The 16,605-nt window shown below is 45.3% G+C and overlaps 1 protein-coding gene across 3 annotated transcripts in view; it reads right to left on the reverse strand.

Annotated features, from left to right (window-relative positions):
* The window catches only part of SPG11 (SPG11 vesicle trafficking associated, spatacsin), an 84,147-nt gene that overhangs the window by 619 nt on the left and 66,923 nt on the right, over nt 1–16,605 (reverse strand). For all 3 annotated transcript variants that reach the window (XM_029951353.1, XM_029951351.1, XM_029951354.1), the window contains 12 exons: nt 15,693–15,855; nt 13,099–13,313; nt 11,902–12,652; nt 7,375–7,514; nt 6,294–6,492; nt 5,721–5,858; nt 4,673–4,806; nt 3,978–4,085; nt 2,322–2,490; nt 1,787–1,875; nt 1,426–1,581; nt 603–754 (listed from right to left, as the gene is read on the reverse strand). In XM_029951353.1, coding sequence (XP_029807213.1) covers nt 603–754; nt 1,426–1,581; nt 1,787–1,875; nt 2,322–2,490; nt 3,978–4,085; nt 4,673–4,806; nt 5,721–5,858; nt 6,294–6,492; nt 7,375–7,514; nt 11,902–12,652; nt 13,099–13,313; nt 15,693–15,855 — 2,414 coding nt within the window. The remainder of the gene's footprint in view (nt 1–602; nt 755–1,425; nt 1,582–1,786; nt 1,876–2,321; nt 2,491–3,977; nt 4,086–4,672; nt 4,807–5,720; nt 5,859–6,293; nt 6,493–7,374; nt 7,515–11,901; nt 12,653–13,098; nt 13,314–15,692; nt 15,856–16,605) is intronic.

Raw genomic sequence — 16,605 nt, forward strand, 5'->3', positions numbered from 1 at the left:
AACAGAAGAATGTACAAGATACTGTATCTTGAGCAAGGACTGTGTACTCTGACCCAGCTATTTACATAGGAGAGGATGCTAGAATCTGAGAACTTACATGGTATTAGGGGTCCGAGGTAAACATTAAATTATTTCATTTAAAATGTTCTCTTAACGCTCACTTTAATTGGATTAAGTTCAGTACTCCAAAGGGGACCTCTGAGGTTGAATTTTTGGCACCTCGGGCAAGGTGAACAGCTATCCTCCCATTTTAAATTCAGAGTGCTGTTAGTAAACTGTTCTCTTTCATCTATTTGCATAAATCTGTTAAAAGATCTCTTGCTTCTGGAGATTTTCTTTTTAAGTTGATTTATTTTGAGAGGGAGAGAGAATCCCAGGCACTGGTAGTGCAGAGCCTGATGCAGGGCTCGATCTCACGAACTGCAAGATCACGACCTGAGACAAAACCAAAAGTTCTGATGCTCAAATGGCTAAGCCACCCAGGTGCCCCTGGGGATTCCTGACATCTGTTTGCCATCTCAGGCAGCTACAGATCTGTTCTATTTAGCCATAAAATTCTTAACCCATGCCTTATCTCAAAGCAGAGTCATTTTAATACTTACTTTTTTGAAATCTCTTCAAATATACTAGATCTTAATAATCTTTGCTGCTTAAATTCTTCTAAGTAATTAAAGTCTCCTTTAAGAATCACTTGTTGGTACAGAATTTCAGCCCAATCAGGAACGAAGTCATAGGCCTCGGCCACAATAGAAGCCTTATAAAAGGATGGAGGGGAAGAAGGATCCCATTAGACCCTGTTTGATGTAAAATTGAAGGCAAGGTGTTCTAGAAAACAACTTGATACTGTACACTCAGTGAATGTGACCATCACCAATATGCTAAAAGACTCTCTGTACTAGCATTGGGGAGAAGTTTGGTGTTCATTTGACATTTCTCTTCCCTTAAACCCCAAACATCTTCCTGTGGTGTTTTTAATCCTCACACTGAATGAATAAAACTGCTGAGAAACGGTATTTTTCCCACTAACTCAACTGTGTAAGGGACAGGGAAGGGGCTGGATTCCTTGGTAACCATTTCTCATTCAAGTGCTAAAGCCAGCCTCCCAGCAGCCCTGATTCCGTGTGCTAACCCTGGGACACCATCCTAGAAACACTGGGGCTAAGAGATACTCAGCCCCTCAGCAGGAATGTTTCTCCAAAGGGTGTCTGCCTTTCTGCTGGCCCAGCAGCAGCCTCCAACCTCTACTGCGCAGTATGTAACAAATCCTGCCATGAAAAGCAATTTGCTATATCAGACACCCAAAGGTAAAAGCGTAGAATTGTCCTGATTCTGTCTCTAGCCCTGACATTTTAGGCAAGTGATTCAACCCATGGGCCCTTGGAGAGGGACAGCAGGAAAGCTGGCTCAATTTCCTTCCTTGCTTACCTGGTAGAACCGAGGTAGAGCAGTGATACAGTCCATCAGCCTGTGGCGGCCCAGGTTGATGAGCATTGTGTTCTGGCCAGTGTTCAGAAAGTGAATCTGCAGCGTTATCAACTTGGTGAGCCGGTGACAGTGCAGGGCCTGTCGCACACAGGAGTCCTGAGGGACAAGGACAGATGAAGATGCAGGAAGAAAGACTGTGCACGTCCCCCGTGAACCTTCCAGCAACTGAACTCAACCCTTCTGCCCCCAGGTGGCCCACGGCTGCGTCACCCTTCACTTGAAGAGCCCAGGAGAAGATCAGATTGTTCCTACTGCAGACACCAAGCCCTAAGGCTGTTCTGGAATAAGACTCCACTGTTACCTTGGCATAACTCTCTGCTGCATCCAGCATCAGGGTCAGGGCTTTCAGCAGCAGCTGCTTCAGGTGGTGACCGTCCTTGAGGCGGTCCTCTGCAGGAGAGAAGGGGAAATTTTGGGGTGTGTCTGACTCCCAAGACTGGCTGCTCCCATCCCACTCAGTGACAGTGGGCTGGACAAGACCCAGCCCCGCTCACATTCCGGGGGGGGGGGGGGGGGGCAGGCATGTCTCTCGCAGCTAAAGGCTCTGAAGCGCCCACTCTGGAGTAGGGTTCATCTAGTTCTCAGAAGCATCAAGGCCGGCCCACCCGGCCTTGGCGTACACACTGCTTCCGGACAGATGTCACCCTGGGTGCACGAACTACAAGACGGGCAGATGCCTTCCAAATCCCCTTCCATCTCGTCTGCCCAGCTGGGGCCTCACTGAGTGGCCGTTAGCAGCTGAAGCAGGTATTAATCTGAGCTCTCGAGGTCTTAGTCCCGAAACCTTTGCTGGGTCCTAGCACTGGCCTGGGGGCGCTGCTGTGACCTCTGCTCACCCCAGGGCTGAGACTCAATCAGTTTCAGTTGGATGCAGGCAGCCGCCTCGTGGTTCTCCCCGATCTCGCGGCACATGCTGAAGCACAGGGCGATCATGTTGTGCTTCTCACTGTCGCCGGGGCGGCAGCGTTTGATGTAGTCCAGCAGGGCCGTCTTCAGGGTACCGCTCTGCCCAGGGAGAGAGGGGAGTACCAAGGTCAATCAGTGACTGCGAGGGGGCATGAGTGGCTGAGTCCCTTGGTTATGAAAGCTCCTTGAAAACTCCCCAAAAAAAGGAAAATATAAGCAAAAATGAATACAAAAGTTTATGCTACCCTAAGTTAAGAAAACAGGCACATCCTCTGCTGGTGCAAATGTGAACTTTGGTAAAGCATGTCAGAAGGGAGAACCCTCAAAGACATGCACACATGCATTACTCTAACAATTTCATTTTTAGGAGTCTATTCCTTAAATAAGCAGAGAAAAATGCTGAGATGGATGTAATGCAGATATTTAATAGCAAACAATTAGAAAGAATCCAAATGTCCAGAATAAGGAATAAGAATACCATGTAGCCATTAAAGCCAATGCTGGTTTGGGAAATATTCATGACATCCTTATTGAGAAACGCAGGCTATTTCATATCTACACAGCATGATAGAAGTTTTGCTAAAAATATGTGACTATGTATGTATATATGTTTCTGGGTGTGTGCGCAGAGAAAGGGCCTGCGCCAGACTATTAGCAGTGGCCGTCTCCCAGTGGTCCACAGAGGACTTTTTTTCTGGGCTTCCTTGTTTTCCAAGTGCCTTTACACTGAATATGCATTACTTTTGTAATCAGGAAAAAAGTTATTAAAAGAATATTTACATGCAGAAACAAAAACGCCTCAAACTATTTAAAAAAAACAACAAAACCCTCTGGGGTATCCTGCAGGTGTACCTAGGCCCAGGACGCGCTCCTCTCCTGACAGTTGGACTGGTCTGTCCTGAAACTAGCCCAGCACCGGGAAGAGTTTTTCTGCTTTGTCTCTTAGTCCTGATTGGCTGAGCTGAAGTTCCCAGAAGTCAAAAATGTGCCTTGGTTTTTAAATCTTCAGAAGTGAATAAGGCTGAAGCAATCAATCAGCCAAATGAGTAACTTGGGAACAGAGGCTCTGTAAGTGGCACACCCGGTCACATGGCAGGCTGAAGACAGAGAAACGCCTAGAGCCTAGAGGCCTGACAGGTCCTTCCTGGTCATCACCGTAAGCTGCCCTCAGTCTTCCAGGCCCAGGCCTCGCCGTTCACTTCTAGTGGCTCTGGGCAACATGCATTCTCATGGTCCCTTGAAAACTCTCCGCTCTAAGCCATCAGACACAGCGTTCTGAGCTGGTTAATCCACGTTTGCATGGCTCCCAGGAAGGGTTTTTGCTCCCCCAGAGCCAGCATTCAGGCAGCATAGGCAGGTGACAGGCTGACAGAAAGTGCACAGACTTGTTTTCTTACATCTGTAGGCATAATCTCTACCTAGTCTGAACTCCGTAACTTTAAGCTACTGGCTACGGTGTGTGTCCCAGGGAGTTAATTCCTTCCCTCTGTTCTCAGGAGGCCACCATGACTGGGATTATTCCTGAGAAGTCAACTGTAAAGTCAACAGTATATGCCGTCCTGGAGCTCAAAATACTGTTCACCTACCGGATCCAACTTCTTCCTCATCAGCACTTCAAAGTAGTGCTTTTTATGCAGCAGATCAAATATGTAGGTCATCTCATTGTACCTTCCAATGCCAGTGAGCAGGCGCACCTGGAGAGGGTGAGGGAGGGCAGCTTGAATCAGTGTCAGACGGCCACTGCCCTAGTCATTTCGGTTGCTTTCAGCTGCCAACCTCCAGGGGGCAGAAGGGCTAATGGCAAGGCTGCCATTCTTAGCTCCCTCCCTCCCTTCCCATGTACCCTACGGGGCCTCTGGAGGATTCAGAAAGGCTCCTCATTGGACCACCACTGGCTGTCTCCTCCTCAGTGGTCTATAAACGTAAGCGCTGATGTGACATGGCGGGCGGGCGGGCCTCCTCTTCCCACCGCGCCTCCTCACAGGGCCCGTGGCTTGCTCACCCACATGGGTCAGTTTCGAGCCTGGGGAGTTTGGGGAGGCACAGGAGGTGTGAGCTGTCAGCTCATTTCAATTCAGAGACAACACTGAACCTTGTTTTGGGGGGAAACAGAACTGTTTCAGCCCTCTTGATAAATGAACTGCCCCGGCAAGGGGGTAGGACAACCTGGAGCAGGTTGGGCAAACTCCCTGATCCCACGTCAGCTCTGAACCGGCCCTCGGCCCATCTGTTCTCTCAAAGGTGTCCTCGGAATGGAGAGCGGGGGTCAGGGGTGACTCACCATCAGCCCGTACTCTTCACTGGGGGCCAGGTGCTTGTCTGTAAGCAGCCGGGCAGCCTGCAGGACTCGGCCGATGCCCTCCATGTGGCACGTCAGCGTGAAGCAGTGATGCGCCAGGACCAGCAGCTCCGTGGCTGGGCAGGCGAAGCAGTCGGGTGAGAAAGGAATGCGAGCCCCAGCAGTAGGGTGGAGGGGCCTGTACAGACAGCCTGGCTGGGGAAGACTCCCTGCCAATCCCCTGAGATCCTTGCCTTCCCCAGCTTTGGAGAAGTTTGGTAACAGACATATAAAGCTTTAAAAATAGGCCTACTCTTGAATCAGGAATTTATCTTAGGGAAATAATCACGGATGTGCATATAAACATGCCGGTAAGGATGCTTGTCACACTGTTTAATACAGAAAGTTGAAACAATCTAAAGGTCCCAAAAGGTGGTATAAAATTTTTTAATTACATGAAAGTACCATGTAACCAATGAAAATGATATAGAAGAATACGGCCATGGAAAGATGCCAATGACAGCATGTTCATAAATTATAAACAGCACAGCCAGGATAATGCCATTTATAAAAAACTGCCTACAGACTTCCATCGAGAAAGATGAGAGGGACACACTGCTGAATGCCTAGAATGAACGAGGTACCGTGGGGAGCGAGCACGCTTTCAATCACATGGACTGGGTCCAATCACTGCCGGCCTGTAACAGCTGCAGAGCAACTTCTCTCAGCTTCAGTTTCCTTCTCAAGTGGGGACTGTAATATCCACTTTGCAGGGCAATGTGAGAGTAACGTAAGGTAAATGTTACTCCCAATGTTATGAGGTTCCCTTCTTGTGTGATTTTACATTTTGGGCTGTGTTTCCATATATTTTTTTCTGAGTTTTCTTCAATGGACTGATGGCTCTCCACCAAGAACTTATAAACCATGCTGGAGGGGAAGGGGTCCAGAACAGGAACAAGGATTCAAGTTGAGTTTCGGAAAGACTAACTCCAGGAGACTTCTTGGAGAACAGCTCATGCCCAAACAAGTAAGAAAGTGGCCAAGAACTTACTGCAAGACAACTCCCCATGGGGCACGGAGGAAATCCTGTCCAACAGCTTCATGCCTGCCAACGTGCGGTCCTGACACAGAGTGGTCAGCTGAAGAAATGTCTGGCTTTCCTCAGCTGGGGTGAACATCTGCTTATGTCCTGTATAGAAAGACAGTGAGAAAGGGGCTGCTTTTAACCTTGAGAATTGAGAGAAAGGTAAGAGCCCCACGCCAGGAGGCCCACTCGGCCCAGAGATACGGAAGGAGCTCCCAGTGCAGCTGTCTGCTTTGCGGAGCTCAGATAACTTGGCCCGCGGTCATCTTACAGGTCAGGAGGAGTTTATTAACTCAGAGAAAGGCACAGCTACTCTAAGCATAACCACAGAATAATAAATGAAAAGCAACGATAACAAAATCTATGCAGTGTGTTCTCTCCCCTGATGCGTGCAGCCTGGCGGCCTCAGAGGGCAGCATGCAGGATGCACATGAACGTGACATCCAGATCCCTAATGCTGACAACGTGGGAATGCAGTCTGATGGTGGCAGGGGGAGGGGGGTTAGGGGGTGGTAGTGGGGGTGGGGGGATGCAGGGCACCTGTTCCCTCCGACGGGGTCAGCAGCTCCCGGGTCACCTCTTCGGCCACAAGTTCAGCCACCGTGTCTGGCTCGAGGCCCTGGGTGCTGATGAAAGCCTGGGCCCGCTTGCATCGGTCGGGCTGCTGAGAGGCCAAGATGGCCCGGAGCACGGCCTCACCGTCCTGAGCGGCCACATCTGTGTAGGAGCAGCCCAGCTCCTGAAAGGAAGGCAAAGCTGGTCAAAGCTACTATTAGGAGCCAGGAAACTAACTAGCAAAAGGCAGCCCTTTCTGAAATCCCATGTGAACAGACTCCACTTACAGATCCCTCACCCTGAGCAGAAACCTTAGAAGAAGGAAGCACTGTTTTCTAGCCCTTTCTTTCTCTTCACCACTGAGCTGAATCCAAGCAAGAGAAAGAGAGGCTTGCCTTAGAAGCCATCAGGTGACTCACCTCTTGTGCAACACTGAGCTTTTCAAATGTTATGAAATGTAAGAAAGTTGAATAAAAGGCAAAAGCACTCCCCCAACTGTTCCCACAGCACCAGCAAAACCCTCAATCGCTAAAGAAAGCCTCTCCAAAGGGCTGCTGTGCCTGCCATTATTTCTCTTGTGTCCTTCTACTTCTTCGAGTCTGTTATTTTTGCCCCTCAATCAGCACAAGGCCACAGACAATTCCTGGTTGCTCTGGTTCCTGTCTTTACAGCCATCACATCCCATTTTATTTTATAACTTATTTTGGGCTCTCCCCCATATGGAGATCTCCAAACAATCCTGAAGCTAAATAAGATATTAGGGCTAGAAGGGGCCTTGATGGTCAAGTCATTTATAGATGGAGAACCAGGAGCCCAGAAAAGTGAAATTTCTTGCCTTTGCTGCTGGTTGGCTGGGGCACAGCCACGACTTCAAGGGCCTGGCACTTGGCCTGGCATTGCTGGTATTCCCAGGGATGGATTTACACGGGCCAACATCCTGAGGAGCCATCTGCTCTCAGGTCATGGTTATCCCGTGAAGGGGCAGCCTGGCAGCGTCTAAAGCCTATCTCCATCTTCCTGTCTCCCTCCCTCAAGCTGCCTGGAGGCCCCACCCTTGGGCACGTACCTTGGCAAGTTCATACAGGCACAGGACCTGTCGGCAGTAGTTCTTCCCATGGAGGCATTTGCTCGTCAGAGTTTCCAGATTAGTCACTACTTCATCGCTGGGGGGCAGCATCACAAAAGACTGACTATCCAAACTTGAAGCTGGAAGCAGATACAGGTGGAGGGGGGCGGGCTTTAAGCTGGCAAGTGAAGGCCTCTCCCAGCCCCTATGGCACAATCTCTCTGCTCACACCTTCCTCCCGTTGCACCTCCATGACTCCCCCTGGGTCTGGGACCCCTTGTGACTGGGCCCACACCCCACTTAAACTTGTTTCATTGCCTTCTTCCAGAAAATCCCAGGCCAGGATACTTCAAAGGCCTCAGAGGCTACAGAAGACTCCAAGCCACTCCATGAACACTCTAGATCATTACCAAAGATGTCTGCTAAACCCTCCTCCATGCACCCCCCTACACACAATTTCCTCTTATATCCTAGTCTAGGTCTAGCTCACTGTGTCCCTAAAACATCTCCCGGGTCACTGCCTTAGGTACAGTCTTCATGACCCTGCATCCACAAGGCTGCCCCCAGCCCCTGCCGCCGGCCTCCCTCTCCCCGGGTCAATCTTCTATAGACTCCGAAGGATGTTTCCAAATCAGAAATGACAAAAACCAAGGGTCATCCAGATAGAGGCCTGAAGGCAAGATTAAGAATTAAAATCCATTCCTGATTAAAAAAAAAGAACCCTCTTTAGCCAAAAATAGAAGAAAATGGTCTTAATTTGAGGAAGGGTTTCTATTAGGGAAAAAAAAGTAGAAGAGAGAATTAGATCACAGTGTTCCTGACAGCAAAAACAAAACTGAAGAATTTAAGTATGTATCGATAAAGTACTATTAAGTAATAGTCTTAAGTAAAATTATAATTTAGGTGTGTATCGATACAGCATTGTTTAATAATGTATTCATAGAGAATGCTCTGCAGCCTCTAAGAAGCATGAGGTCCAGGGGCGCCTGGGTGGCTCAATCAGTTGCACGTCCACCTCTTGATTTGGGCTTAGGTCATGATCTTGCAGTTATGGGGTCGGGGCCCGCGATGGGCTCTACACTAACAGTGCAGAGCCTGCGAGGGTTTCTCTCTCTCTCCCTCTCTGCCCCTCCCCTGCTTTCTAAATACACAAAAATACACCCAGTACTAAAGTGACATGAATGTTGGAATTACCATTTGTTGAAGAAACTATCTTTCAAAGCAGCTATGATACAAATTGTTTCAACAGCAATTATAAATGTTCTTGAGACAAACAGAAAAACAGAGTCTCAAAGAAACACGATATAAAGAATAAAATACAAATTCTGGAAGTGAAAAATAATAGAAAATTTAAAATCGCAGAAATAAACTCAACAGCAGCATGCAAGTGCCAGAGGGAAGAATAAGTGAAATTGAAAATGAGCGGAAATTATCCAATCTGAAAAAAAGAAAAAAGAAATTACACAAGCTGAACAACAAAGAGGAAAAAAAAGAAAGAAAAAATTGAATAAAGCCGCAGGGACTTGTAAGACAGTAACAAAGGTCTGATTTGTGTCACTGGAGTTCCAGAAGGACAGAACTATGAGGAGAGTGCTGGAAAAATATCTGAAAACATAAGGTCCAAAAACTACCTACATTTGGTGAAATACATAAACCTAAATGCTAAATTAATTTTGAGTTGCATCCTGGACATTTTGAATAGTATGTTCTGAGACTCTGGTTTATTCGTTCATTCTATTTTTTTTTTAACATTTACTTATTTTTGAGAGACAGAGAGAGACAGTGTGATCAGGGGTGGGGCAGGGGGTGGGGGGAGACACAGAATCGGCAGCAGGCTCCAAGCACAGAGCTTGATGCGGGGCTTGAACCCATGAACCGTCAGATCATGACCTGAGCCAAAGTCAGATGCTTAACCGACTGACCCACCAGCCAAGGGGTGCTGAGGAGCTGAGAGGAGAGAGAGGACGTTAGGAGTTCCGTCTCCGGCTCCTTGCGCCCACGCTACAGGGCTCCTCCTGGAGCGTGTGCGCTCTCTGCCAGGCTTAGTGCTTAGTTTTGGGTTTCAGGCAGCATCCCATTCAGGCTGGAGGTTACTAAGGAGGGGAATCATACTTCGAGTCATTCAGTACTCCCTGCTGCCTGCCAGGCCTTACGCGGAGTTCAGCGGTGAGAGCGGGCAGAGCAAGCTTGTTCTGCCACACCTGCCCCCGCGACCCCAGTGGAGAGTTTTAAGCAGGGAGAACATGGTCTGAGTGGCTATTTACTTTTTTCTTTTTAAGGCATATTTTTTAACGTGTAGTATCGTAAGCAGAAGTATTATATGCTTAATGTAACGAATCACAGTACACAAGTGCATAAAGTAAAACGTCAAAGTCATTTATCCATTCAATACCACACCTACCAAATTCGCCAGAATAATGTCTCTTACTTACTTGGTATACATTATTTTCTGTGGGTGGGTTTGTATGGGCACATGCACACCATTTCTATTTTACAAAAATAAAGTTACATTGTTGTACATTTTTTCCTGTCAGTGTATATTTTTGACCTCATTTTTAAAAATGTTTATTTTCAGAGAGAAAGCATACACAAAAATAAATTCAAAATGGACTAACGACCTAAATGTCACATCTGAAGCCATAAAACTCCTGGAACAAAACATAGGCAGTAATCTCTCTGACATCAGCTGTAGAAACATTTTTCAACATGTGTCTCCTCAGGCCAGGGGGAAACAGCAAAATTAAACTACTGAGACTTACAGCAGAATAAAACGCTTTTACAGCAAAGGAAACCATCAACAAAACAAAAGACAGCCTACTGAAAGGGAGAAGATATTTGCAAATGAAATATCCCATAAGGGGTTAATCTCCAAAATATATAAAGAATATATAAAGAACAACTTAACACCAAGGAACCCCCACAAATAATCCAACTAAAAATATATGACCTGAATAGACATTTTTCCAAAGACATAAAGATCGCCAACAGACACATGAAAAGATGCTCAACATCCCTCATCACCAGGGAAATTCAAATCAAAACCACAATGAGATATCACTTTACACCTGTCAGAATGGCTAAAATAAAAAACCACAAGAAATATCAAGTGTTGGTCAGGAAAAAGAACCCTAGCGCACTCCTGGTGGGAATGCCAGCTGGTGCAGCCACGGTGGAAGACAGCATGGAGGTTCCTCAAAAAATTAAAAATAGAACTACCATATGATCAATTAATTCCACTACTGAATATTTACCCAAGTAATACAAAACCACTAATTTAAAAAGATATATGACCCTATGTTTATAGAAGCATTATTTACAATAGCCAAGACACAGAACCAAGCCAAGCATCCATTCACAGATGAATGGATAAAGATGAGGTATATATACACAATGGAATATTACTCATAAAAAAGGAACAAAATCTTGCCATTTACAACAATATGAATGGATCTAGAGGGTATAATGCTAAGTGAAATAAGTCACAAAAAGAAATACTATATAATTTCACTCATATGTGGAATTTAAGAAAAGAATAAAGAGAAAAGGAAACAAAAAAATAGAGTCTTAACTATAGAGAACAGGGGCACTTGGGTATTTCAGTCAGTTAAGTGTCCAACTCTTGATTTCATCTCAGATCATGATCTCACAGTTGGTGGGTTTGAGCCCTACATCGGGCTCTGTGCTGACAGTGCAAAACCTGCTTGGATTCTCTCTCTCTCCCTCTCTCTTTGACCTTCCCCAATTTGTACTTTCTCAAAATAAGTAAGTAAACTTAAAAAAAATAGAAAAAAAAAAAACCAACAATCCTGTAGAACAAACTGGTAGTTACCAGAGGTTGGGGGGGGAGATGGGTGAAACAAGTAAAGAGGATTAGGAGTACATTTATTGTGATGAGCTCTGAATAATGTATAGAACTGTTGAATCATATTGTACACCTGACCCTATGTAACACTGTATGTTAATTATACTTGAATTAAAAATAAAAAGACTTAATGCTTTCTCCCTAAAATCAGTAACAAGGCAAGTATGTCCACTCTTACCATTCCCATCCCATACCATACTGGACGTCCTGGCCAGTGCAATAAAACAGGAAAAAGAAAGAATAGGCTTTCACATTGGAGAGGAAGAAAGAAAACCATCTCTATTCACAGACAATATTGTTTGTAGAAAATTCCAAGGAATCTACAAGAAAACCACTAGGATGAGCAAGTTTAGCAAGGGCACAGGATACAAGATTAACACAAAAATCAGCATAGGTCTATATACTATCAGTGTAGAATTAGGAACATGCTTATTGGTATGGAGTAAATTTCAGTGAACAAGCAGTAAGTCGGAAAGATTCCCTCTAACTTTGATAAACAGCTAGTTATAAGACACAAGTGTTTTGATTTCACTGACTAGTTAATCACCTAGTTTATGGATTACCCTTAACTTGTGTAACTACTATGCCAAAAGGGACCCTTTCTTTCTGGGAAAGGGCGCCAACAGCTCCACTTAGGACTCAGGGAGATCTGATCTTTCACTTACTGCTCGGGGCTCTCCTTCGTGGGAGGCCAGGTTCTTCGTCCTCCAGCAGCTCAGCACTTTGCAGGACAGCCTGGATCTCTGGGTGCAGATCTTCCACACTAGCTTCCCCTGAAGCCAGCGCTCTGCAGTGCAATACCAAGGCGACATCCCGGTTATAGAAATGAAAATATCGACATACTCTACTTGCTTCATGCACACAGCCATCGTCCAGTAGGCGCCCGATCAGAAAGTTCAGTGATTCCTGCTCCCTCCGACCCAGTGTGTTCTCACAAGTCTCTCTGGATGGAAGGCCATTAAATTCTAAGTATTTTGATGTGTTCAGAGCAGCCAACATGGAGAGTGAAAACTCACTCGCCACGCTGTCGAAGGAAAGTTCCCCACTAGTTGAGATCTGTTGAGAAAACCTGGGCTCTGTTTCCTCTTGGTTTTCCCTGAGGGTGCGCTGGGTGATGCGGCAGAGCCAGATCTGCTTCTCCAGCTCCTCCAGCTCGTCCACGGGCACCCGGTCCTCCTGGGCGAGCCAGTGTGCTGCCAGCGTCAGCAGCAGGCGGCGCTCCTGGAGGCTGCTCAGTCCCCCCTCGGCTGGGTACACTCCGGCCGCAGGGGCCTGGGCTGAGAAAAAGGAAGAGGCCACTTTGCTTGAAATGCAATTTCTCTTAAAATTCTCGTGACATTTCTTCCAGAAGCCAATTCTTGCCTGTTTCAGGGACCACTGGTCAATGTGTTTTAAGGTCTGCATTTCCTGTGTTATCTGTGAAATTTAACAAAGCGGTTTTTAGTTTTTCCTAGATACAGAAGTGTCATAAATGTGAATGCTCCCAAGAATGCCAGACTTGTCAAAACCACATCAAGTCAAAGAACATGAGACTTGGCTACAGATGATCCTGAATATTTTATCTGGAAGGTTAAAGTATGAAAAGCAATTCTAAATTTATCTAATTGAAGGGGGGTTCAAGATGAAGCCACCGTGATTTGATTCTATTCAAAGCACAACAGGTGCAGCATATCCTGTAAGCTAACCTGAATTTAAAAGCACACATTCTTTGCTAATCGGCATCCTAGGCTCATCCATTTCTGAAAGTAACATGCATATCAAAAGTAAAAAAGCCTCTTCTATAAATCATATATGTCATTTGATTCTGTTTAATGCTGGTTCAAAAGGCTAAGATTTTAAATAACTAAAGAGACTAATGATACCTCTTTGATAACCAAGTTGTCCACAGGTAGCTCAGCTAATTCTGCTACCCTCCTGGCCAAAGCAAACTGTCCCTCTGTCTCCAGTTTTTCCAAAATAGATGTGCATTCATGCTGGAAATTCTCAAGGCTGTAGCTGCTAATAACTACAGGATTAATGGCTATGGATGTATCCTTCAAAATTTGGCTGAGGACACAGAGCTTCTTCACATCTGGACCTGTGCCAAAGAGAAAAGGATATAAACATTTAATGAATAAAATGCTGCCATAGTCTTTCCACAGTAAATACCAGGGAGAAAGCATGTATGTTTAACACAACTATGTGGTTAAAGGAAAGACAAACCGATTTTTCTATTCTGGTTGGCTAGCAGACGAAGCCATAAGTCATCTCCTACATAGTAGGAACCACTGAAGATTTGCACAGGGACTCCATCTACACATCTGGCTTTACACACAGGGCAGAGGCCAGTGGCCTGCTCTGTAGCAGCAGCTCAGTCAACCTTGGGAAGATCTGAACAGTCATGCAGGCTAATCCCATCTCTTTCTGGATTCTTCTCCTACCTTGAACAAATCTGTTTTTATGATTGCTCACTTGCTCATTTGGTACAGGCATCATGTGGATTAAGACAGTGGAAACTGCAGCTGACCAGCAGCCAAGCCTCTTAACGCAGCACACTGTATTCAGAACGGAGAGTCACTTTCTCCTTCGCACGACCGCTTAACCCAGGGAGACCCAGCCGAGCTCTTCTTCACATCCCTGGGAAGTCCTTGTCCTCAGTGGCATTTGGGATTCTCTGCCCACAACCTATGCAGCTGGGTCTGCTCCTGTCCCCACAGTCTGCGTAGAGCTGATGTGTGCCCTCCCATAAAGGAGGGGCCATCTGCCGGGCTGCGGTCTGATTCGGGTGGTTCTGGGGACAGTCAGATACACTGCACAATGACCACCAGTGTGGGGATGCTGGGTTTTTCTTCTTCATATAAAACATAGGTTTTTTATAAGAACAATTTCTAGGGGGCATCTGGGTGGCTTAGTCAGTTAAGCGTTCGACTCTTGATTTCAGCTCAGGTCATGATCTCACAGTTCATGAGTTTGAGCCCCGTGTAGGGCTCTGTGCTGACAGTGTGAAGCCTGCTTGGGATTCTCTCTCTCCTTTTCTCTCTCTCCCTCTCTGCTCCCCCACTCACACTCGCTCTTTTTCTCAAAAATAAACTTAAAAAACATAATTACTTTTCTCTAGGCACATACATGTTATACATACACAGAACATAAATGTTCTATAAAAATAGAAAATGTTTATATAAGTCAAAGCATAATGACGGTTAACAATAGACAATCCTTATAATTTCTCAAGGATAGAGTAATTCTGGCAAGAAAACAGAAAATTCATTTCTGAAAAAATTAGTATTACTACGGATCAATAAAAACACCCATATGTAAAAAGGATCTACTATTTAGTGTACAGAGTAACATCTGACATACGCTGCATTTTGGAAACACCCCTCTCTATTTCCAGTCATCAGCCCTTACAGCCTACAATCCAGGCCCTGAGCCCAGCATTCTGTCAGTGCTCGGTGTGGATCTGGGCACTCCAGGTATCTGTGAGTTTAAACGTGATAAAATAACCCTAGTAGTGAACACGTCAGAATCTAGTATAAAACAACATTATCATTCAACAAAAACGTGAAATTATCAAACAAATAGAAAAGACAGTAAGGTAATAATTGGGTTCACTCAATTTGCAACAACCTCAGAGACTACCAATGTCTGGGGAATCTGCAAAAAAATAAGCTTAATTTGTCTCTGAAACCTTCAAAATGAATTAGACATTCTTGAAGCAGAGTTTGTGACCCTGAGCCATGATGACATGTTAAGGTTACTTGTCAGACAAAAAGAATGACAGTGACAGGGTGCAGACTAGCCCAGGGGAACGTAGCTGACAAGCACTCAGAAGGAGCAGACAGCTGTGTATTTAGGTTATATCCTGTTGTGCTATGTTCTGAATGCTTTCACCATGACTGAAGATTCCTGCAACCTCTTCATACCTCATTTATGGACTGTAAATGTAATGTTATATATCACATGCATTTTCCTGAATGCCCTTCTAAAGTATTTTCAAGACTGGGGCACCTGGGTGGCTTGGTTAAGCGTCCGACTTCAGCTCAGGTCATGATATCTCATGGTTCATGGGTTCGAGCCCTGCATTGGGCTCTGTGCTGACAGCTAGGTCAGAGCCTCGAGCCTGTCTTTGGTCGGCTTCTGTGTCCCCTTCTCTCTCTGACCCTCCCCTGTTCATGCTGTCTCTCTCTCAAAAATAAATAAAATAAATAAAAAATAAAATATTTTCAAGATTAAGAAAGCTAATTTTAGGGCGCCTGGGTAGCTCAGTCAGTTAAGTGTCTGACTCTTGATTTTGGCTCCTTCATGATCTCGTGGTTCGTGGGTCAAAGCCCCACACGGGACTCTACATGGAGCCTGCTTGGAATTCTCGCTCTCTCTCACTCTCTCTCAAAAGAAATAAACTTAAAAAAAAGAAAGAAAGAAAGAAGGAAAGAAAACTAATTTCGTAACAACAACTTTAGTTTAAGGACTATCTTACCATCACAGAAGAGATGTTCTATTCCAACAAATAGCTCTAAAAGCTTTCCCAGTTCATACTGGGTCCCACACTGCTGCAGCATTAGCTTCAAAAGAAAACACACCTGCTCCTTCAGCCATTCAGCAGGGATGGTAGCATGGACCCTTGTGGCTGTTGTTTCAACCTATGAAAATAAAAGGGGGCAGAAAAGGTGACTTCACAGCAAATCAAAACCTCCAAATTTGGAAACATCTAAGAAAGCCAAGTTACTATCAAAAGTCATTTCTTATCACAAAGGGGGACACTTATTCAGGTCCTTTCCATATGACGGGAAAAGGAAGTATGCCTCAGAGTAGTGGCAAAAATAAGCCCTCCTTAGCAGCTTTGCAGATATTCTGTGAGATGTCCTGTTGTCGAGAGCTGTGTGTGTCAAAGTCAAAGATGGACAAGAGACCTAAAACTGAATGCTGACGATGAGTGAACTGATGCAAATACCCCCAAGTCAGTGACAGCCAAACTAATATGCTGTGAGTTGCTGTGAAATTAACCTGACATTGTTTCACTTAACAGCTTTTGAGAGTGATCTAGGCCTGCCCTTGAGTCCAGAAGATCTGAAGTTCCTGTATCAAGACCTCTTAGAAAGATTTAACATTGCCCAACTTGTTCTACCACTTTGCATGTAGTTTACATTATCATTAGAAAAGGGTTTCAATTAAGAAGCCTAGACTTAGGTCATTACAATCAAATGCTAACAACAGTAAAAGGAAGATGATCCCGACTAGCAGGCTACGTTAGCTTGAATTAGGGCATTAGTTCTTAGTGTTTATTGACTTGTTTACCTGCTCCTGCTGCTGTTAAGAAGAGAGTCTACAGCAGGCAGGTGATGGAACTGGTCAAAAGAAATAATATACGCAAGCTAAGGGCTGAGGCATGG

Source organism: Suricata suricatta, chromosome 9 (assembly GCF_006229205.1).
Source record: "Suricata suricatta isolate VVHF042 chromosome 9, meerkat_22Aug2017_6uvM2_HiC, whole genome shotgun sequence".
In the NCBI taxonomy this organism is placed as follows: Eukaryota; Metazoa; Chordata; class Mammalia; order Carnivora; family Herpestidae; genus Suricata; species Suricata suricatta.